Source organism: Chenopodium quinoa, unplaced genomic scaffold, assembly GCF_001683475.1.
Source record: "Chenopodium quinoa cultivar QQ74 unplaced genomic scaffold, ASM168347v1, whole genome shotgun sequence".
NCBI lineage: Eukaryota > Viridiplantae > Streptophyta > Magnoliopsida > Caryophyllales > Amaranthaceae > Chenopodium > Chenopodium quinoa.
The window spans coordinates 2,093,057-2,116,533 of NW_018743787.1; the positions used below are offsets into that span (position 1 = coordinate 2,093,057).

A 23,477-nucleotide genomic window follows, 5' to 3' on the forward strand; every position below is an offset into this window, starting at 1 on the left:
TTTATTTACCATTTTGCCATTTGATAAACAAATTTTGTTTATCAAATTGATTAACTGGGGCTTCCTCATTTTATATTGTTAGTATTATTGTTGAATTGCTTCCAATATTAATGTTTATTTTATTATTTATTGATCACCATATTGCATGTTTAAAGGGAATATGTAATTGAAAATCACGTCTAATAAGATAATTTGGACGACCGGTTTAGGTTCCTTTTAATCTTGATGTTTAATTCAAGTGATCACAAATATTTTAGAATTATATGTTGCATAAAGATTCATCAATTTAGCTTAATAATAGTTTGGATCAAATTGAATATTTTGTTTGTATGCCTTTAAGATCGCAAGAATCACTTTTTACAATAAGAATCGAGTAGAGGCCAATACGGGCGAATGTGACTCCATGACTCACTTCGTACCATCATCCCCGATCCTCCTTTCGTGGTTCCGAACCATATGGAGTTAGTAATCTCATGGATTATGAATGGGGTGTAACCTTCACGGGTCAATCGTTGTTGCCTTTAGTTGTCCCTTTATCGTGGTTGCCTTTTTTTTGATCCGTGAACGGTTTACAAGTTCCTTAAAAACTTGTTGGCAGCTCCCTACTTTATTTGTCCCTAATCGTATTATGTCAATTCCCACTTCCTATGAGTGCCAAGCATATTCACCACATGCTTTTACGTAGGCGCACTTCGAACGACGCGTATAGTGACCATCTATTGCCATTACAAACGAGTATCCCCACGGACTGCGCCAAATGTTTCGGGGTTTTTTGGAATCCCTCGGAATACTGGTCACGCTTTGTTGGCAATGAGACTCGGACACCTGCAAAACAATGGAGTTCCGGTTTATCCGAGATCCGCCTCCGACGATCAAGTTAGAGATTTGAAAACGGAGTAAAATTAGAGAGAGAAAGTAGAGAGAAGTTGGAGCTATTTAGTGCTCTATTTAATGTTACGTCACAATCCACCCCTCCCATCATAATGATTGAGATATTTATAGGGGTGGGAAATTGTGCCCATTTAGGGTTTGTACCCTAAATTTCTATGCCCTGATTGGTTGAGCAATCGGCTGACGACACATGTTAGACGGGGGCGCCGTTTTGCGGCATTTTGCAGTATCTTTGGGATTTGGGCCTCTGATGTAAGGAAGGTTCTTTTCTCTCATTCCAGGTGATCTCCTTAAACTTGACACGTGTCATCTTCCCATAGGGACACGTGTCACCTTCTGATTGGGCCACGTGTCACTACGGGATTGGACCACGTGTAAGGGGTATTTTTACTTTAAACAACAGTCTTTCCTCTTTTTTGTTCTTTCAAACTTTTTCCCATTTGTGTTTATAGTTTTTCAATAAATGGATTCACCATCAACACACACAGCACATCCTAAGACAATTGTCAGCCGGTCTCCTAGTACGGCTGAGTCTAGGACTGGGGGTGCCGTCTTTGGATGTATGGACCTGCTTTTCTCATCACTGAATCCCACCGTCTCTTTGTTTCTACAAGACACAATAGCGAGGGTTAAAAGATGGCTACCAAGCCAAGGAGAAGGCGCACTATGGAAGTGCCTGCTAATGAGATCACCCCGGATGGGAAGTATGAGATGTCAGATGAGCAAACATGTTCTTCTCCAGTGCCTCCACCACTCCCAGTGATGGGATCTTAGAGGAATCAGACAATGAAGAGTTCGTCTTTGCCCCTACTCACAATGAATCGGATCCGAAGGACGATGAAGAAGCCGACCAAAGGTCAGGATCCAAAGTGAGTGAATAAGGGGTTAATTTATTATGTTAATAGCGGTCACATAATATAACTTGCCGATTAGCCGCACATAAAACGCGCTAAATAATGTTTAAAATTATTGCATACATTACGCCCACTACCCTGTCATAATAAAATATCGTCAAGTAGGCAGGAATATCCGACCCTTGAGCATCCGGTAAAGGCTAGGGTTTTGTTCACCCCCACTAGTGCACACTACCCGGCAATATAATAGCAGCTGTTTCACAATTCTATCTCTTCTTTTTCCTCTTCATTTTATTTTCTCCCCTCCTTTGGATCGCCAACAAACCCTAAACAGCCTTCTAGTAGGCGGCATTTCTCTTCTTCTTCTCAGGTAACCTTCGGAATCTTCGTCTCTCTCCTCCATTGTTCATGATGAAGCTGTTGTTATGGTGTATTGATTGTTGTTTTTTATTGTATTTTTGGTTTGTTTGCTTTGAAATTGGATTATCTGCTTTTGAGCTTATTTGATTGCTTTTGTATTAGTTACTTGCTGATTTAAAGTGATTTTAGCTTTGGAGTTAAATTTTTGGATTGAGTGTTGCATGAAATATCTATTGAAGTTTTTGGTTATGATTTTTGTTGGATAGTAAACTTTCTTTAATTTTATAGCTTGATTTCATGATTTGATTTACATTTTTTTTAAAAACTTTTTAGTTATGATGATGGAATTTTTTGTTTATGAATCTGGATTTGAGGTTGAAATGTTATGAATCTCGGTTTGATGTTGAAATTTTTTGGATCTGGAATTTCTGTTGCAGTTATATATTTTTCTTACACACATAAATTTTTATGAAAACATTTTAAATAGTCTGGGATCTTGTTAATTTCTAGCAATTTGAGGCTTATATAGTTAGATGCTATTTTGTATCATTTGGAATTGTGTTTAGATTAATTTTGACATTGATGGTATAGTAGCTGTTTTGTCATTTTTCATCTTAGTCTGACCCTTAAAATTGATGTGCAGGGTTTGAATAGGAGAATTCCATATTGACGAATTGCCAGTGATTTTTAAGAGTAGCGAAAATGGTATGTCTACTTGTTTTCTGTAGCCTGTCGTAGCTAAGTAGTTGGTTGATTGAGTTGTTGATGTATTGACTTCATAAATAATATTTTTGTGTTTGCAGGTGAAGTTTACAGCCGATGAGCTCCGCAGGATTATGGACTGCAAGCATAATATTCGTAATATGTCTGTCATTGCCCACGTTGATCACGGTAATGAATCATATTCAGATATTGTTATGTTATTTTTCTGCTTAGTAATTCTATTGGTTCTGTGAGGTTTATCATGCTTGAAATTTTGCTAGCATGCTGCTAAATTGTGAGATGATATGTTATCATTTCTGCATTGAATTTTATGAAATGTTCTGTCTTTTCTTATGTTTTGTTTAATACTTAAAAGTGTTTGTTGCAAGTTCTTGTGTAATATCATGCTGGTTACTTCTGTAGGTGCCATTAAGTTGTTCATAAGCTCAAAAAATATGCAACTGCTGAAATGTTGATGTATTTGTAACTGTCTCATGTTTGTCTTGAATTGGGATGGAATTTTGCCATAATGTTATGTTGTGAAGATTCTTAATATTTGCTTTCTTCTAGGACGCAAATCTTCTAGGATGCAAAAGAGATAATGAAAACAAAATGAGATGCTTTGCTCATGTGTTTGTTGCAAGTCCTTGTTATTTTCCTGTTTATTTTTATTGTCATCAAGTTTATTATTAAGTTCAAAAAAATATGTACTCCGCTTAAATTGTTGATATGTTTGGTAATGATGTCATATCTGTATCAAACTGAGCACATTGTTGATGCATTTTTTGTCATGATAACATTGTACCCTTACACTCTTTGCTTAATACTTATTTTCAGGAAAATCAACCCTCACCGATTCTTTGGTGGCTGCTGCTGGTATCATTGCCCAGGAAGTTGCTGGTGATGTACGTATGACTGACACTCGTGCAGATGAAGCTGAACGTGGTATTACCATCAAGTCCACTGGAATTTCTCTGTACTATGAGATGACAGATGCAGCTTTGAGTGCATTCAAGGGAGAACGTGACGGCAATGACTATCTGATCAATCTTATTGATTCCCCTGGGCACGTTGACTTCTCATCAGAGGTTACTGCTGCTCTCCGTATCACTGATGGAGCCCTTGTTGTGGTTGACTGTATTGAGGGTGTATGTGTCCAGACTGAGACTGTCCTTCGCCAGGCTCTTGGTGAGAGGATCAGGCCTGTTCTTACTGTTAATAAGATGGACCGTTGCTTCCTTGAGCTCCAGGTTGACGGAGAGGAGGCTTACACAACATTCCAGAAGGTTATTGAGAATGCTAATGTCATTATGGCTACCTATGAAGATCCCCTTCTGGGTGATGTCCAAGTTTACCCTGAGAAGGGAACAGTTGCTTTCTCAGCTGGTCTCCATGGGTGGGCATTTACTTTGTCCAACTTTGCTAAGATGTATGCATCTAAGTTCGGTGTTGATGAATCTAAGATGATGGAACGTCTCTGGGGTGAGAACTTTTTTGACCCAGCCACCAAGAAGTGGACCACCAAGAACACTGGGACAGCTACATGTAAACGTGGTTTTGTTCAATTTTGCTATGAGCCTATCAAGCAGGTCATTGCTACTTGCATGAACGATCAGAAGGATAAACTGTGGCCCATGTTGACGAAGCTTGGAGTCCAGTTGAAGGGTGACGAGAAAGAATTGATGGGTAAGGCATTGATGAAGCGTGTCATGCAGACTTGGCTCCCAGCTAGCAGTGCTTTGCTTGAAATGATGATCTATCATTTGCCGTCACCTGCAACGGCTCAGAGATATCGTGTGGAGAACTTGTACGAGGGGCCCATGGATGACGTGTACGCCACTGCCATCAGGAACTGTGACCCTGAGGGACCTTTGATGCTCTATGTATCAAAAATGATTCCTGCACCTGACAAGGGTAGATTCTTTGCTTTTGGTCGTGTCTTTGCGGGAAAAGTGTCAACTGGTATGAAGGTTAGGATTATGGGACCTAACTATATTCCTGGTGAGAAGAAAGATCTTTATGTTAAGAATGTCCAGAGAACTGTCATTTGGATGGGAAAGAGGCAGGAAACTGTTGAGGATGTTCCATGTGGGAACACTGTTGCTATGGTTGGTTTGGATCAGTTTATCACAAAGAATGCCACACTTACAAATGAGAAGGAAGTGGATGCTCACCCAATCCGAGCCATGAAGTTCTCTGTTTCACCCGTTGTCCGTGTTGCTGTGCAGTGTAAGGTTGCGTCTGATCTTCCCAAGCTTGTTGAAGGTCTGAAGCGTCTGGCAAAGTCTGATCCTATGGTTCTTTGTAGCATTACAGAATCTGGAGAACACATCATTGCTGGTGCTGGTGAACTCCATCTGGAGATCTGTTTGAAGGATTTGCAAGATGACTTCATGGGTGGGGCTGAAATCACCAAGTCTGACCCTGTTGTTTCCTTCCGTGAGACTGTACTTGAGAAGTCAAGCCGCACCGTGATGAGCAAGTCTCCCAATAAGCACAACCGTTTATACATGGAAGCCCGTCCAATGGAAGATGGGCTTGCTGAGGCCATTGATGAAGGGAGAATTGGCCCAAGAGATGATCCCAAGGTTCGTTCCAAGATCTTGGCCGAGGAATTTGGCTGGGACAAGGATCTTGCTAAGAAGATCTGGTGTTTTGGTCCAGAAACTACTGGTCCCAACATGGTGGTTGATATGTGTAAGGGAGTCCAGTATCTCAATGAAATTAAGGACTCTGTTGTTGCTGGTTTCCAGTGGGCTTCAAAAGAAGGTGCTTTGGCTGAAGAAAACATGAGAGGTATCTGCTTTGAGGTTTGTGATGTGGTTCTCCATGCTGACGCCATCCACAGAGGAGGTGGGCAGGTTATTCCAACCGCTAGGAGAGTCATGTACGCTTCCCAGCTGACTGCCAAGCCCAGGCTGATGGAGCCCATCTATCTTGTTGAGATCCAAGCTCCTGAACAAGCTCTTGGTGGTATCTACAGTGTTCTTAACCAGAAACGTGGACATGTGTTTGAGGAAATGCAGCGACCTGGTACCCCACTCTACAACATCAAGGCTTACCTTCCTGTCGTTGAGTCCTTCGGATTTTCAAGTACTTTGAGAGCTGCAACCTCTGGTCAAGCTTTCCCACAGTGTGTGTTTGATCATTGGGAAATAATGACTCAGGATCCTCTGGACCCAACATCACAAGCTTCAGCCCTTGTTGCAAACATCCGTAAGAGGAAGGGATTGAAGGAAGCAATTACCCCACTTTCTGAGTTTGAGGACAAGCTTTGAGGACTTCTTGAAGTTACACTTGGTAGTTTTTTTTGGTGAATACAATTTATGGATTCACTTGTTGGTTACATTGTCCAAGTACACTGTTTTCTTATGTCTGGGATGTTCTCCCCTTTTTTTTTTTGACGTTGCAATTTTGTTGGTAGTTGGTCTACTAAATGAACATCTACCTCTGTAGTCTCTTTGCCAGTTCTTAAATGTAATGAGTTTGCGCTTACTTTGGGTAATTGAGATGTCTTTGGTATTTGGTTTATTTTCATTGCCTGTGTTGTACTGCTGTTTCCTATCGTGTATATCGTTGCTGCTTAGCCTGCTCACTTTTTATGTTACAGTTGCAGATTATGCAATTTGCATGTAAGAATAATTTGATTATTCACCACAGGCATTTAGTAAATTGAGTGTCCTCTCTCCTCAGTATTAGTCTGATTACAGAGACCAAATATGCGGCAAGATTTTATGCTCTGTTTTTGTTATTGTATGAGGCTGAATGAAGTGCAATTCCAGAGGTAACACTCCCTTTGTTCACAAAGATGCTTATGCTCTTTTCCAGGAAGTGAAATAGAACTGGAAAGTTGGTTTAGTTTCTAATGCTCCTGATACATAGCGTGATGGGTTGTCAGAACAGTACCTGAGGCATTAAACTTATTGTCTGCTGTATCATGGGTTGAAGAGCTTAAGCAATGTAGCGCGAGGGGATGTCAGAACCAGTGAATCCCTGAGGCATTAAGCTTACTGTTTGTGTTAGTTTCCTTGGTCTCTGTTTTTAGATTTTAGGTTTGGGGGTGCATTTGAGTTTAGGAGGGATAATGCTCCATCACTTAGATAATGGAGGAAGATGACATTGATGTTGAGGAGATGTTTGAGAATACTAGTAGTCCAGAAGGGGCTATTTCGTATGTGTTTGATATGAAAAAGAAAACAAACTCTTTGCTCAAATTGAAGGATTTTAATTCTGCTTGTGTGTTATAATTTGTGCTATTAGTGATGACCCTCAGATGCGTGAGTTTAGTCCTGAGTTGAAGGAGCTTGCTATGTCTTCATTTGTATATTGCAGCAAGCGCAATGAAGCTAAATAAATTTAGTGTTGCCAATTCTTTTTGTTCTTTGGTTTTGGAGGCTAGTAAGAATAATTTGAAGGCTATGTTTAGAAGAGCATTAGCGTTGGAGAAGTCGGGATTTTTAGAAAGGGCGTATGATGATTTTAAATCAGCAAAAGAGATTGAACCAACAAACAAGGAAATGAGGAAGGAATTGGCAAGATTGGAGAATGTTGTACTTAGGAATCTTAATGGTGAAGAGATAAGGTTGAGGATCAGAGAAGCACAGTCAATGAAAAGAAAATGAAAAGAATGGAAAGTTCTAAGGAAGAGAAGAATGTGGAGGCTATTTGTGATAAGCCGGAAGTTGAAGCTACCAAAGACTATTGTAATGGTAGCCATGGGTCATATAATATGGGAGATAGAGATCCCATGGATATTGACAACTTGAAAGGCTAAATTTCAAGGTGGTGTTCAAATTCTGGCCCTCGCAGTTTTATGGTGGCGTTCGTCAATCGAAAAAATCCATCTTCTTGCTTGAGAATTGCTTTTGCAGATATAGATAAGTTGAGGCAAGGGAAAGAGTTGTGACTCCATCAACCACATTCATTGTTAATATTGAAGGTACATACCTTCACCCCAAAAATTCATATCATGATGGAGACCCCCCACAAACATAGTTTGAGGGAAGCAGTGGTCTCTCACTCGATACCAACTTTGAGTGTGTTTCCAGATGATGACATCAATCAAAACAAGTCATCATCAATCAATTGTAATGAAAGTGCCTTTGTTAATGAGAAAATAGAGCATGTTCACTCGCCTCATGAAATTCCTTACAACAAGGATGTGTATCAAGTTCATGGTCATGAAGTGAAATATAGTAGTCTGCTGGCTCCTAGGCAAAGCATCAGTCATCCTTCATCTGAACTCGAGCAAATCAAGGAGGAAAAGCTTCTCCGAAGCCATGACCAACACCCTCAATCATCAAAAGAGGAGAGTTAGAGGAAGAATTCGGAAACAAAGCAAGTGTCCGTAACCTAATTATGCCTAGCCTATCATTAAATCTAGTTTTCATGCCGGTATGAAGAGGAAGGGTGGTACGTTCGGAAATCTCTTCGATCATCCAAAGAAGAAGCTTAACAATAGTTTATGTGTTTGTATTTCTAATTTTCAGCATTGTTAATTTGTTGTAGTAGTTGTATGTTGTGTAAGACTACACAAAATCTAGCAAGTATGACTAGAGATAAGTAGTAGTCTCGTGTTTTGTATGCTTACTCTTTTGTATTAAAAAAAAAAAAATCAGTATACAGGCAGTAACTGCACAATAACGTGTAGAGGCTGCAACGACATATTATAACAACCAAGACTTCAAGACTTTAGTCGCAGTATCAATCAGGAAAAACCACCTAGAAAAAACCACCTATTCATGCCAATTAAGGAGTGACTACTCATACATACTCTAAATATCCTGACTACTCATACATGACTGGGCCAATGATACAACAAACACCCAATGTGTAGACGGCTTCTGTTCTTCGATGGGATAAACATACATGGATTAACAACCAGCCATTGATGCTCAGACGCTAATGACTCAATCAAAGGTAATCAAAGGTGTAATGACTGGCTTATGCATTGTTCTTCGGAGTTGATCCAACTTTCTGGTAGCCTGTCATTATTTTACCAACAACAATATTTTCAAGCATATGTGTTAAGAGCACTGAATAAAAATAAATAAATAAATAAATATTTTTAAAACAAGGGATGACGAAGCATGAATGGAGTAGCATCACTAATATGTATGCTTTTGTAAGTTTGTTTATTTCATACCAAATATTCTGTACTCTTATTACAAAACTCTCAAAATTTGTCTCTCCTTCATGACACAAACTTGCTAGTATTAAAGTTTAGAAAACTGAAATTAATCATTTGGGTATTCTAATAATAAAAAAATGAACTACTTGTACGACACTGTCTGTAATTTAGAAGTTGGGATTCTTTACACTTTAAGCCATACACAGTCTCACATATGCTGTCATTTGAAAAAAATCAGACAGGTTGAGTTCATTCTCTATCAGTTTGATAATAACACAAGTGCTCTACCAATCCAAGATCATCCTTAGTGAGTTTAGTGATTTTTAATCACCTCCATTAACAATTACAAGTTATTATACGTTGTACACTAATCTATATCTTTCTACATCTTAAAAATTAAACATCTACTTGCTGCCAGCAATAAAAAACCACCAGATCTTCATGGCTGGTTTCAACGCCTATCAAAACAAGCTGCTACAACCATGCTGATTGTTCTAGCTGATACTAAACAATCAGTCGATTACTTGGGTTTTCTGTCTAAAAGTTGTAATGTTGGTCTATAACCTATCAATAGCTACAAGATGAATTTATAATAATGCTCGAATAGTGGACTAACCCAAACCTGTTATGAAACCCTTTCCAACATGCCACTCTTTGAGTTAAAGGTGAAGTATGTGAGTGAGTTCTGAAAGTGTCATAAATTCAAACCTGAATGATTATCTGCACGACTCAAAAATTCAAAGACAATATTACCAAGTTGAAAATTGAATCTAGGAAGTAAAAATTGGAATTGAGCAGATGACATGGTAATAGTGAACATTTAAAGGGCTGAGCAGAGCTTTTGATGTTCAACTTGCTGAAGCCAGGGAATAAGTGCTTGAGATGGCAGCAGCCCAGGAAAAGCTTAAGGATGAATTTGTAGCAGCTGTTTCCTCAGACATGCTTGAGGAGAAAGTATATGAAGTAGGAGCTGATGTAGATATCACTGCAGTTCAATTTAAAGTAAAGGCTAAGAACTTGTTCTCTTCACCTGAATTAAGGAGATCTAATTGTTTTTAATCTTTTTATTAAGGTCAAATCTGAATTTTCGTTATCTAATCTAATCTGATGTGATTTAATAATTTAACTAAACTTTAACCGCATTTTAATTTAATCCAAAAAGAAAAACATTATCAAAATGGATCTTGTTAGGTTCATCTCATTACGAAACTTTTCATAAAATTTTATTTAATAGACAATTCACGATATTTCGCAATAAGTAAATAATAATTAAAAGTTTTGATAATGTTTCTAGTCTACTGGTTTGATCTGAATTTATTAAGGAATAAATAATAAGTATTTGAAATAAGTTGAAGAGAACAAGTCCTAAGACAACTTCCTTTTTTATAGATGTATCACACTCTCTCATTCCCCAAATAAAAGTCACATTTGCCTTTTGCACACATGTTGAAATGTTAAGCAAGGTGAAAAAAAGTAAGATAATCACCCTCTATCTTACTTGAATGCCTTAATTCCATAAAAGGGGTTGGCTACATGAACCAACAACATGAAGACTTCCTATGAGGTCACCAATCCTAACAATACTCTCATGTCTCTCTATCATTGTGGCTCATATCAAGCGATGTGACAAAGTTTTACACTAATGTCACTAACCCACAGGCGGAGTTGAATAAAAAAAAAAAGGGGGGGTTAGGGATGATTAAAGGAGAATCTAAAACAGAAAATAGTGGGGTTTGATTATTTAAAGGTGATTAAAAATACAGATAATGAGCTTTAGTTGACTAAAGTGTTTAAAGAAGATTTCATCTTTCCAATTGAGGTTTTGATGTTTCTCCTTTACAGAGTCCTTATTTGCATCCTTCTAGCTGGTCGTTATGCCACACTAGGGAGTTGGAACTCATTGTTACGAGGGGGATATGAACGCTTTAGAAAGCATGCTTTCTAGAGGAAAATGGGACCTCTGTGGAGGAATAGGAAAGATGTAGGATATGATTATACCTTCTAATGAAGGCAGGGGTTTGGCCTTGACTAGGAAAGTACTTTGTCAACCCCAAGCTTCACATGAAAGCGAATTCTTTCCGCAATATGACCAACAAACTTTAAGGTTAGAAATTCCTGAAAAAATAAATAAAAAATTCTTCTTCAAAAGTTCAAAGGTTGGGTCTTAACTTGTTTAATTTGAGAGTGCCTAAGAGTTTTGGACAAAGTGAATGATTAATTAGGAATAACATGTAATAAAGTGATATTTCTTCCTCCATGCACTTATGATGATACAATCATGAGATATCAATGTTTTAGATAATTATTGAAGGCACAACAGAAAAACTGCTCAAACTTTCGTGTTTAATAGAGGTCTAAAGTTCTAAACACTCATGTAAGGGTCTTCTTATGGGATTGACCTTCCTACCAAAATTCTTTTGAGTCTTAGGTTCAGTAAATTGTTTAGGGTAAATAAGGTAATCATCCTCACTTGCTCCAATGCTATCCAGCTGATAATTTCTCTGGATGTTCAATATTCCACTGACTTCAAATGGGGATCTGTTTGCTTAGTGCTTACCTGATTTATCCAAGACAAGGAAGTTTAAAAACTGTGTACTGAGCCATAAAATCTACCTATTCACTTAGTAAAATAGCATGGAGTTGCACTATATCTGCAACAAAGAACAAACTCATCTAGTCTAATAACCAGGCAGCCTAAACATTTCACCACAGCCAGAGGTCAACCACAACATTTATGGTTTTTCTTACCTAGCAAGTTACTAGAAATTGTAATAAAGCCACTGAGGCTATTCAATTTTTAATATTTACAAAGAAATTTCTTCATGGATGAATTAAGCTCCTTCCTGGTGTTCTAATCATGCAAGAATCTTGCTAGTTAGTATAGGTCTTTAGCATCTTGAGAGTAATTCTCTTCTTTAAAGTCCTGTTTTGATTATACAAGAATTTTGTAATTGTAACTAAACATAGCTCACAATCTTAAAGACTCAAATATCATGATTTTATTGGCTTGGGTGAGCCAACCCACTAAATTTAAATTAGAGCGAAAAAACCATATAACCAAGCGTGAAATATTGTAACAGTCTATAGTAACCAAGCGTGAAATATTGTAACAATCTATAGTAAGGATGCCATTTCTAAATGGATGTGCTAGGAATAAGCATGTTTACAACACTAAAAATGACACTAATTCGAATGATGATTCAACTTTCGAGAGATTGATGCTCTCTAAGTATGAGTTATCGAGAGGCTCACTCTCTTCTTATAACAAACCTCACAATATTCAACATTTTCTTATTCTTCCTAATGAGGCCTATTTATAAAAAATCCCCCCTAACGAAACTCTAGCTTATTCCCGAAGTTACTATTAATAGATTATGACTAACATGCCCTCCCCTAAATATTGATTCCTTGCATTACCTGTTGCCCAAACTTTCACCTTGTCCTCAAGGTGGATAGTAGTCAGCACTTGATTCCTGAGACTGGAAGCACTGATATGATCACTGTCACACTTGCTTAGCTTGTCATAAGGCTCCTGAACAGTGAGGTTTTGCTCATCCTTCAATGGTTGAGCTATATATTTTTTTTCTAGGACTTGCTATGGAATGATGATAGAAGTAGGATGGTAGAGTTGGAGGCATAATAGATTGGTTTGTGGCCTAAAGGATGAACAACAGTATAGCTGTCAATTCGGGTGAACGAGTAGGGTTTGGGTCGGCTAAGGGTCGGGTCAACTCGAGTCAGGTAATTTGGGTTAATGTCGTAACCTATGTGGGTCAGATTCGGGTTAGGTCATGATTGAGTCGGGTGATGTCGGGTCATACATCTTATCGGGTTTGGGTCGGATTTAGGCCGGGTTACATTCGGATCGGGTGAATAATAGGTCGGATTTAATTCGGGTTTTCACGGTAAAAACGAGTTATGGTCATTCTCGGGTTCAGTTTTAAGTCAATAATTTACGAGTTATAATCAGGTCGGGTCATTCTCGGGTTTAAGTCGGGTTCGGTTCAAGTCAATAATTTGCGGGTTATATTCAGGTCGGGTCATTTCCAAGTCGGGTCATTCTTGGGTTCAATTCGGGTTCGGTTCAAGTCAATAATTTGCAGGTTCGGTTCAAGTAAAGACAAAATACTTTCAATATTAACATAGTGTAGTTTTAGCCTTACCAAGTTATGACTTTACAAGTAGATTATAATGTATATAGCATATACCTTTATTTAGATAGTCAATATCTACAATAATAAAGATGTATAAAATAATAATTTGAGTTGATTTTGGGTCAGGTCAATCACAAGTCAAGTTGATTTCGGGTTGGATTTGTAACAGATTGGGTTGAATTTCGAGTCGGGTTAGTATCAGGTTAAATTCGGTTTGGGTAAGAAACAAGTCGGGATGAATTCAAGTCGGGTTAGTAATAGGTCGGGTTAAATTCGGGTTTTGGCGGGTTAAAACGGGTTTGGGTCAATTTTGGTTCAGGTCAGGTTCGGTTTAGGTTAATAATTTATGAATTATATTCGGGTCCAGGTCAGTCATGTTCGGGTTTGGGTCTCAAATTCTCAGGTTAACTCGGGTCTACGGTTGGTTTCAGGTCGGTCAGTCAGGTCTGGGTCACCATTTTTTCCGGGTTCAGACGGGTCGGTTAATAATCGGGTTAGGGTCGGTATTACGGGTCGATTAATAATCGGGTTTGGGTCGGTATTTCGGGTCGGGTTAATTTTTGACAGCTCTAGACAATAGTCCTCGCTGGATGGAGTGTTTAGAGTCAAAGTTGGAATATTGTGGGCTAGACGAATGGGTGAGAACGTTGGGGCTAATTAATAGATTATCAGAAGGTGTGCTCTGTCATAAAGAGGGTTAGGATAATGGAGGTTGATATGTAGGGCTGTAAAATGGGTCTATTGTCAATAAGCTTAACTGCTTGTCTTTCACTTTCAAAAGAATAATAGGACTTAAAATAAGTGGGTCTTGACTCTAACATCACTTCACCAATTTTAATTGGATTTGCTTGGTTGCTCGCTCTTAATTCACCTTTTTTGGATGCACGTGACCCGAGCTATCATCATTTTGTTACAACCCTTGTCTTTTACCATATTGCCCTTACTAGCATCATCTTCTAGAGTTGTCTTCTTTCCCAAGTCAATAAAGCTTCTACCATACTCAAGCATCATTCGGGATCTTTTGGAAATTACATTCCACAAGCCATTCTAAAAGGGCTACCACTGACTTTGCTTCTCCATAGGTAAACTCACCACCGCCTTGGCCATCCAATCAGCTGTCGCAGAAATTATCATATCTACAACCACTCACCATCATTTTTGGCCCCTGATTTGAGCTCTTCATTAGGGGAGGGCATGTAAGTCATAGTCTATAAATAGTAACTTAGGGAATAAGTTAGAGGTTTGTTAGGGGGAATTTCCCATAAAACGGCTCATTAGGAAGAATAAGGACAAGTTGAATATTTTGAGGTTTGTTATTAGGAGAGAGTGTGCCTCTCGAAAGCTCGTACTTAGAGAGCATCCACCTCTCGAAAGTGCAATAATCATTTGAATTAGTGTAATTTCATCTTATCAATATGATCACCATTTTTCTTCTTATTTTCTGCAATTTTTAGGGTGCTGTAAACATGCTAATTCCTAGTGACATAAGTAAATGAGAAGCAGGTTACGATCAGGTCGGAATCTAGTGATGGTGTACATCATATTACTTCATCCACTCCCTATATATTGCAATATAGGGATGGAAAACGGATTTTAAGAAGAGGAGAGAGATAAAGAGGAATAAAGCTAGAGATCCATGTGATGAGGAGAGGTAAAGAGAGAAAACATGTGCAAATAGAAAAATGTTACAATTTAGTGAAATTTCCTAAAGTGGTAATTGTTGCAATATTTGTGAAATTTTCTAAAGTGGTAATTATTGCAATATTTGTGGAACAGAGAAAGTATTATCCATCACCTAGTTATCACCAGCCTTTTATAATGTAGAAGAATACCATTAACCATTTCCATTAGGCAATTAAGAAGTTAAGTGAAATGACTAGTCAATATAGTAAATGGTATGCATTGTTAAACTTGATAAAATTTATGTACTAATGTCCATCAGTGTTACGCATAAGGCTCATTTGAATATATATATATATATATATATATATATATAAATATATATATATATATATATATATATATATATATATATATATATATATATATATATATATATATATATCTATATATATAAAAAACTTCTTTGGAATTTTGGTTGCTATCTAGATATATGTGCTACTTCTTAAAATTGTTTATTTGTGAAACAAACATTTGTTGGAATTTATTTCAAGTCATGTTTTATTACTTTTATCACCCATAAATCACAAAATTCATCCATGGATGATGAATGGACGGGTATGGATGAAGGATTTAAGCAGTTGGAGGATAAAAAAGGTGAAGCAGATGGCAAGAGTTGTGACGCAACACCTAATCCAAACACGATTTATTGTCATCCCTAGGCTATTGGAACCATTGAAGCTTGAAAAAGCCTATCACTCAATATTGGATTCAAGGATTTATCTTACGTGGACTAGCTTAACAAAGTAGACACTAAGACGTGCAAGAAGGTTAAGTCTGAAACCCTACAGTTTAAGAGTTAGGCTAATCAAGTGACACAATGGATAGACTAATTCACATACTAGCTATGTACCGGCGTTTAGTTTGCCTTCACTTCTCACAGACTGCAGTAGCTAGATTACTAGGTGCTTACATTATTAAACATCAGGTAGGGATTGAGCATTTTCACACCTGAAGCTTGAGTCCCCTAAGGATACAGCTATAGCTTTTCGCACACTAGACTAACTAGTAGCATTGATAGCTCAATCCTAAAGAAGAGAATCACTCTCAAGTGTAATGCATCCGAACTAATAACTGTACTGGTTCTATGCCTATAAACGAGGTTCTATAAGAATCACTCTCTACTGTAAAGAGTACTATCGATTCCAACCTCTTTTACCAGGTTCCTATTTATATTTCCCCTAACTTAATTATGGCTAGACTCCCTACAACAGATGAACCCAAAATTCCAAGGTAGCTAACCAAAATATCATTATGATTTATGAGAATATTAAAATGCATGGTTTTTAATTTAGTTGGGTTTGCTTTGACTGTTTACTAAGCTTTCTCCTTTAGATAAACTGGTTCTCCTTTTTCAAGACGTGGTTGGTTTGCTAAGAATCCGCAGTTAGCTAGTGCAGTGATAATTCAACTTCCAGCAAGTGCTGTCAGAATTTAGCAGCCAAAGCTTCCTTAAGACTGAATGTAAGGACCTACAAAAAGCTTGATGGATGCCTCTATAGTTAGCAGCTTCTCTTCTTTCTGCATGGACCTGTACTTCGAGTTCCAGGTTGTAAGCTAAATCTTCCAGCTTGTTGAGATTGTGGTAACAAGGCCTGCCTGATGTGTAGAGGGAATATGGGTTTTTTCTGAACTCTTCTTTAAGATATTTTCCTTATCAATCATAAATCTCATCCACTTCTTCCATTTTCTCCACTTCCAGTTTTAACTCAAGTAGTTGTATCCTAGCTTAATTTTACACCTTTGTTGCCTCTTAAACAAACCAAGGCATATTCCAGTATGAGCATGGTCTAAAGGATCGAAATTCTCATATATCCTTATTCTAGCGCTTCAATTCAGTTTGGGTGGTCTCTGCTCTCTGGTGTCTAGTAACTCTAGCTTTCTGTTGCACCTTGTCACAACCTTAAAGTTCTTTTGACTTGGCTTGTTCTACCTCTGTTCCTTGGTTAAAAAGATTGTGTTATCACTTAGAAGAATCCAATGCACATTAATTTCAGTTCATACTGATGTACTTAATTTTTACAATTCTTATGGCTCTTTATTTATTGCTCAGGGAAGTTATTTCAATACTATTGAGAGTGACCAATTTAATCCAGTTCAATCCAGCGTTACCCCCTCATTTTCATTTGTTGCAGTATTATTTTGTAGTCCTGTTTCAGGTATTATGTTTCACAGATTGTTGATTGCATACATGCACCTTCTTTGTGGCAACTTGAACTAAAAGGACCCCAAATTCTCATAAGAATGAGGTGCCTACAACAGTTTTTTCTGTATATTTTCTACGCTTCTCAAAGCTTGTTTCACATTACCCATAGAAAGGAAAAGTCGGCGATTTATTACTTTACATTTTTAGATCATTAAAGATTTACGATTTCACTCAACCTAAGCTAATTTAACGATTTAACCAGATTCACATCTCAATGATTATTTTATTTCTTCTACCTATATAATAATAGGCCCTTGGAGCTTATTTCCCTGACACATACTCATAAGAACCGGGTTCTCTTTAATGACAAACTGACAGGAGATGTCTGACCATCATGACCAGAATTAGTGTTGATAAATGCAAACAGTGTACCAATATTTCACATTCATACAACACTAATACAGTACATAAGATTAGAAACTTTGCCTCTGGCGGTTTTAAAAAAGTTGGAAAAGGTTAGAACATTTACCGTAATAATGATTAGAAGTAGAACTAGATTAATCAACCTTCTTACTCAGGCAAAGCAGGATGCTCCATATACAACTGTAAACCTAGAGGTTCAGAACTCATGGACTTTATAGGAGTTATCAGTGGAGCTTTCTGCCATTGCTTTGTGTCTGTTGGTATCCATAGCTCCAGATCATTGCTTGCACTAATCTGAGCTTCAGAACGGAAAAAAGCGGTTACTTCCCACCTGCAATCTGGACCCAAAAAAGATTAGAGATAAAAGAAAAATTCCTAGCCAAAAAGACAATGAAATTTAAGTAAATAAACTGTAGGAATTTTGAGTTTCTGAAGTAAAAGAGCATTGACACTTATATATAGGCAGGCAGACTTCTCAACTCATACCCCCAGGGAGAACCCTAACAAGGTCCTTAGACAAAGAGAGCTTGACAAGAAATGATCTAAGAGAGAATTCAAGGTCATCTTCTTCCACATTCGATCCATAAGATTGATTCACTTGAAGCTTGAAATTATATCTTTCCAATGGATTGCCCTTGAAATCAAAGAATATAACTGCTACTCTGTCAACAAATCCCTAAAATGCAGATAGGCTCAGTTACTGACTTAATGATGTTGTATTCACACAGACACATACTTTTTCAAATGGCCTGTTTGGTAGCAGGTAATAAATGGTGATAATTGGAATGGACTTGAAGAGCAAATTAGGAAGGAAATTGACATTGTAACGCAATTCATCCTCAAGCATGTGTTTTCATCGTGATTTTTATTACCATCCATTACCACTTGGGGAGGAGTTACTAATGAAAATTTATATAGAAAAATGGACAATTTGGGGTTGTACTAGCATCATCATGAGGATGAACTTTGATTTTCCTTACAAATTTTCATACAAATTCATTCTCATTCCAATTATTTAGGCCACCTATCAAACAGCCGTCAAAGGCAAAGTGAATACTATCTCCGTTACATAATATTATGTGCAACTTTTGGGAATTATTTGTGATATTAAAAAAATTCAAAAGTTGCACATAATATGTTACGGAAATAGTACATGAAATCAGAAAGAAACCTTTTCAAGGAAAGGAAAGAGTCCATTAACAGCAGAGTGAATGTAGTCTTGCAGTTCAGGATGCTTTGCTTTATGAACCACCATATTTAAGTATCTTCGTCTTTCGAATGCTCCTATATCAATCAACATAACCACGAAAAGAAAAGACTTAAATACCATACAAATTAAACCATCATTCCACATAATACAGATTACAAATGCATTCACATAAATTAAACCATCATTCCACATAATACATATTACAAATTCATTCACATAAAATAAACTCATATTCAGAAGAATGTGATTAATTACTGAAACAAATATCCTAGTTAAGTAAACTCATTTCTTGGACAACGTACCAGTAGGGTAAACACCTTTGTGGAGAACAATGGAAGTAATGGCCACTTCCAGAAAATCTACCAGAATTCGAGCTATATATTTGGGGTCCATTTTTCGTGCTAAAATCAATGGCTTCTCTTATCACTCCCCAAAACCGTTGGCATACTGCGGCTCTTCTTCAACCTCTAAAGTCTAACCATTGTGAATCAATGTCTTCTCTTTGACTCTTTCTCTCTATTCATTTTCTTTCAATTCTAATTACTTTTGATTTTTTCTTTCCAAAAAAAAAAAAAAAAAAAAGAATTTTTCTAAGCTATACCCATAGTTGAGTTTCTAAGGGTGTACCCATGCTTTTTCAAATTTTTAAGCCGTGCCTTTCAACTTCTTATCAATACTAAAATGTACCCTTATTAGTTATTTAAAAGTTAATTGAGAGTGTGATTTCGTGGCTTTAGTTTTCATTATTAGGGTTGTTGTGGTTAATATTTCTTTCTCGTATCATTTCCTTATCTTTTATCATTTTTTTATTAAATTTATAGTTAACTTTAGGTGACGTGGAAGTCCCAAGGAGGGTACCATTCATTTAATGGTAGTGAGTTGAGGGGCACAATTAAGAAATTTGAAAAAGCATGGGTACACCTTAGAATCTCGACTGCCTTAGGGGCATAGCTTAGAAAAACCCAAAAATAAATTACTTTTGATGTTTGTGTACCAACAACACGGGCTGGCCCCCATTGATCTACGAAGTAAAATAGTATAAACAACAAAGGCTTAGGTCCTATTCCCATACGTTTATTTTCAATTCTGTTCATTTTAGCTATAATCAGTTCAGTTCAGTTTAGTTCATTTCTGTTCAATTCAGTTTATGTCTAATGATATTGCTAATGATATAAAGTCAATTTCATTCTTTTAAGCTCTTATTACAACAATGATAATAATAATAATAATAATAATAACATTTAATTATAATAATAATAATCATAATAATAATAATAATATTAATGATAATAATATTTAATAATAATAATATTTAATAATAATAATAAAAATAATTAATAATAATAATAATAACTAATAATAAAATTTAATAATAATAATATTAATAATAATAATAATTATTATTATTAACATTTAATAATAATAATAATAATATTTAATAATAATAATAATAATTAATAACATTTAATAATAATAATAATATTTAATAATAATAATAGTAATATTTAATAATAATAATAATTATAATAATTCTAATATGTATATTTGTATATACACATATGTATAATAATAAATAATCAAAGATCACTAATCCATAGTTAAAAATCACTAATTAATAACTCTAATTAAGTTCAGTTCAGTTCAGCTCAGCTGAATTCAGTTAATGAGAACAGGTTCTACTTTCTCATTTTAAAATGACATAACACATTTTGATTTTTGACACTATTCATAAATTTTACAAATGTGTATTTTCAAAATGTCAATATTATTATTTTGTACTTATTGATATTTATAAATACTATTCCCTCTGTTTTTAAATATTTGTTTCATTTTTCATGTGTAGAATTTTGAAAGAAATAGGAGAAAATAATAAAATATGAAGGTAGTGGGGTATGGGAAAGAATGAAAAATAACTGTAAAAGCAAAAGTAGTTGAGATAATTGGAGGAGAGAGAATATGAAATTAATAAATTGTGATTTATGTTGAGTCCAATAAATGAGAGAAATGAATTAAATATTACAAGAGTAAAATATTTCCAAATAAGGAAATGGAGAAAATAATGAAAACAGACCAAAAAAAAAGTAGAACAAGTATTTAAAAACGGAGAAAGTAGTTATGGGCGGGTTGTGTAATTAAATGCAAAATAGAGAATAAAATAGTTTGACTTGCCGCAGGATTAATTATAATAAGTAGATGGTCAATGGTATTATCTAATTTGGCTTTTCATTTAGTGATTGGTGATTTAAAAATTTTGACTTATTTTTATTTTCAATTTTGTGGTATAAAGTGTATAGGTATAAAGATTTGATGATATTGTACATAATGGAGACTAAATTTATCAATTAGTTAATGTTGAAAGTTAGGACTTTCATATATTTAAATTATTAGTATACTGTCCGTGCAATACACAGTTTATAAATCAAATTGCTAATTTCGTAGGTGTAGACACCCAAATGTGTCTCCCCAAAAACCAAACTCAGTGATGAATATCTTTCACGTAATTGATTATCGAACAAAGCGAAAGCGTGAAAAGTCTAGTGATGCGGTTGTTTTTAATAAAAATACTTCTTTCTGTTTTCGAAAATATTCCTTTTCATACCTTGTTTATGAAAAATAGCCAGTCTAATTTAGTTTGGTCCATAATAAGGGTCCAATATTAGTTTAGTTGGATCGGGCTCGAGAAGAGCTTTCCAACGATATATTATAAGCCCAATTCCAATGAATAATGAGGAAGTTATGGCCAAAATACTAAAATGGGCCCGAAATGAATTTTTTATGCGGCCCAATGATCTAGAGGAGGACCAATTAATTATTATTCCTAAAGTTATTAGGATTGACTTTTAATCTTCTAGAATAATCTAGAAGGTTCTTTTAAATTCTAATAGTATTAGGATTGATAATTATAATTTAAAGAGTTTTGTTTGGAATAAAATAAGTGTTTTATGATAAATCCGATTTTATAAACATGAAATTTTCTGCTTAATCATATTAAGAAAAGGATTTCGTACAAAGCGCTTTTATCTTTTAATTAGCGCCAAACGACAGAGTCAGTCGCCAAACGACATATGTTGTCACCTGGCGCTAATGTCTGTTGCCTGACGACAAATGCCAATTTTATTCCGTATAGAACTTGAAGTATTTTCTATAGTTTTCGGACTATTTCTCTAAATAGGGGTCGTATCTCCCCGTTTTTATTCATTCACAACCATCAATCTCTCTTCTCTCTAAATCTAGAAACTTATTATCTCTCTATTCTTTTTCTAAACCTTTCCCTCTTACAAAATTCCACATACATTAGTTCTAGACATACCTAGCCAAGTTCGAAGTTGCCTTCGCCCTAGACGTGAAAGGTTTATAATTTCTGAGGGTTTGGTCCCAAATCTCTATTTCAATTATTTGATTTAATTGTTTGATTTATTATTTTCCTTGAAGTTACTAACGTGTATATTTTGTTATTAGAAAGAGATACGAGGCATCCAGGTACGTAATTTACTTTAATTTTTATTTTGATATAGAAAGCATGCTTTGATTATTTTGTTTCCTAGTATCATGTTTAGGATAATAACTAATATTTCTAATATCATGTATGGTTCTATGATGCTTCCTATTTCTTCCTTCTATCATGTTAGTATCATGTTAGGAATAAAGATTTAATCTTTATTGTTTAGTGACATGCTAGAGTTTGTTATTAATCTTGTTAGTATCATGCCTAGGATCCTGCTATTATTATCATGCTTTGATGAGATTGAGATTATTGTTATAATGATGATGATTGTTGTCAATATTATTATGTTGCTTGATATAATAATATTGTTATTTCTTGATCACGCCTTTTATGCATGTTTAAAGGGAATTTGTACTTGTAATCACGCTTAATAAGATAATTAACAATCTTGTTTAGGCTAATATGATTATAATTCAAGTGATCGCCAATAATAGATTTGTTTGTGCATTACTATCAACCAACATAGATTAAACAGGTTTAGGGTTAACCTATTGATTGCATGTTAGTCAGAAAGCGCATATTAATACGAGAAGAATAAAGTAGAGGCCTATTTTTAGGGCAGGTTCAATCTCTTTTAGGTTGGATTTGTACCTTCATCCCCGAATATCTAGTTATGGTTCCAGACCACTATGGAGTTAGCGATCTCATGGATCGTGAAGGGGTGTAACCTTCACACTGTGAATGGTTTACAAGTTCCTAAAACTTGTTGGCGACTCTTTTACTCTAGCTTCCTTCCCTTTGGACGCCACCATGCTTAAGTGTATGATCACAGTGGGGCTCAGTGTGGGATGCTTGAAATATTCCCTACAGTTTGTTGGCGACTTCACTAGGGAGGATTTATATTTTATTTCCTAAAATTTATTTTGGTAATAATTTAGAATTAGTGGATGAGACTCGAAAATTTCTAAGTATTTCATGTGCGTAATTTTGATTAACATTATTGGCTTAAGCATAAAAAAGGTCGCATTGGAAAGACCATCCTTAATGCGTAAAAAACATAGGATTTTTACACGTAGGAAATTAGGAAAATATCTTTCACAACTAAAATCGAAATAACGTTGCGAAAAACCGGAAAATTCTAAGAACAGAAAGCTGCTGAGGCATGTAGGAACTAGCGCTGAGAAAACAACGCCATCGCTAAGCGGTGACTCTGTCGCCTGGCGAAAGTAATTATCGTCTGCCGATAGTGCCATGGTCTAGCGACGGGCATTGTAGTCTCTCGCCGAGTTCTAGTATTATTTGCTCGGTTTTACTTACTGATTGAGTTTTTCCCTTTTTTCTGAACAAATATGTGTTCTACATATGGCCATAACCCTTTGGGAATTCACACTCCATCTACCCAATCGATCGCTCCTTGCAACGAAGGGTACATCCAAGTTTGTTGAATTCACTAAACCGTGGAAGCGAGTTTAACTCGCGGGG

General features: G+C 36.1%; 2 protein-coding genes across 2 annotated transcripts; one reads left to right on the top strand and one right to left on the bottom strand.

Annotated features, from left to right (window-relative positions):
* The first annotated feature begins 1,962 nt into the window (after nt 1-1,962).
* On the top strand, nt 1,963-6,344 carry LOC110684920 (elongation factor 2-like). Its single transcript, XM_021861355.1, has 4 exons — nt 1,963-2,115; nt 2,749-2,810; nt 2,909-2,996; nt 3,645-6,344. The coding sequence occupies exons 2-4, from the start codon at nt 2,808-2,810 to the stop codon at nt 6,083-6,085; spliced, it is 2,532 nt and encodes an 843-aa protein (XP_021717047.1). The 5' UTR covers nt 1,963-2,115; nt 2,749-2,807; the 3' UTR covers nt 6,086-6,344.
* A 1,976-nt stretch (nt 6,345-8,320) lies between these two features.
* Nucleotides 8,321-19,613, bottom strand: LOC110684921 (DNA polymerase zeta processivity subunit-like). The gene is made up of 5 exons (XM_021861356.1): nt 18,853-19,613; nt 18,512-18,624; nt 17,827-18,016; nt 17,447-17,678; nt 8,321-8,791 (listed from the first exon to the last, which is right to left on the bottom strand). The coding sequence occupies exons 1-4, from the start codon at nt 18,941-18,943 to the stop codon at nt 17,488-17,490; spliced, it is 585 nt and encodes a 194-aa protein (XP_021717048.1). The 5' UTR covers nt 18,944-19,613; the 3' UTR covers nt 8,321-8,791; nt 17,447-17,487.
* Nucleotides 19,614-23,477: the final 3,864 nt, after the last annotated feature.

What these genes read in the sequence shown, in the direction of transcription:
- LOC110684921 (XM_021861356.1), bottom strand. Translation starts at nt 18,943, where the DNA reads ATGGACCCCAAATATATAGCTCGAATTCTGGTAGATTTTCTGGAAGTG. An exon ending in TCTTTCCTTTCCTTGAAAAG is followed by an intron (nt 18,017 to 18,511) that starts GTTTCTTTCTGA and finishes TCTGCATTTTAG; the next exon opens with GGATTTGTTGACAGAGTAGC. An exon ending in TGTTAGGGTTCTCCCTGGGG is followed by an intron (nt 17,679 to 17,826) that starts GTATGAGTTGAG and finishes TTTTGGGTCCAG; the next exon opens with ATTGCAGGTGGGAAGTAACC.
- LOC110684920 (XM_021861355.1), top strand. An exon ending in CATTGCCCACGTTGATCACG is followed by an intron (nt 2,997 to 3,644) that starts GTAATGAATCAT and finishes ACTTATTTTCAG; the next exon opens with GAAAATCAACCCTCACCGAT.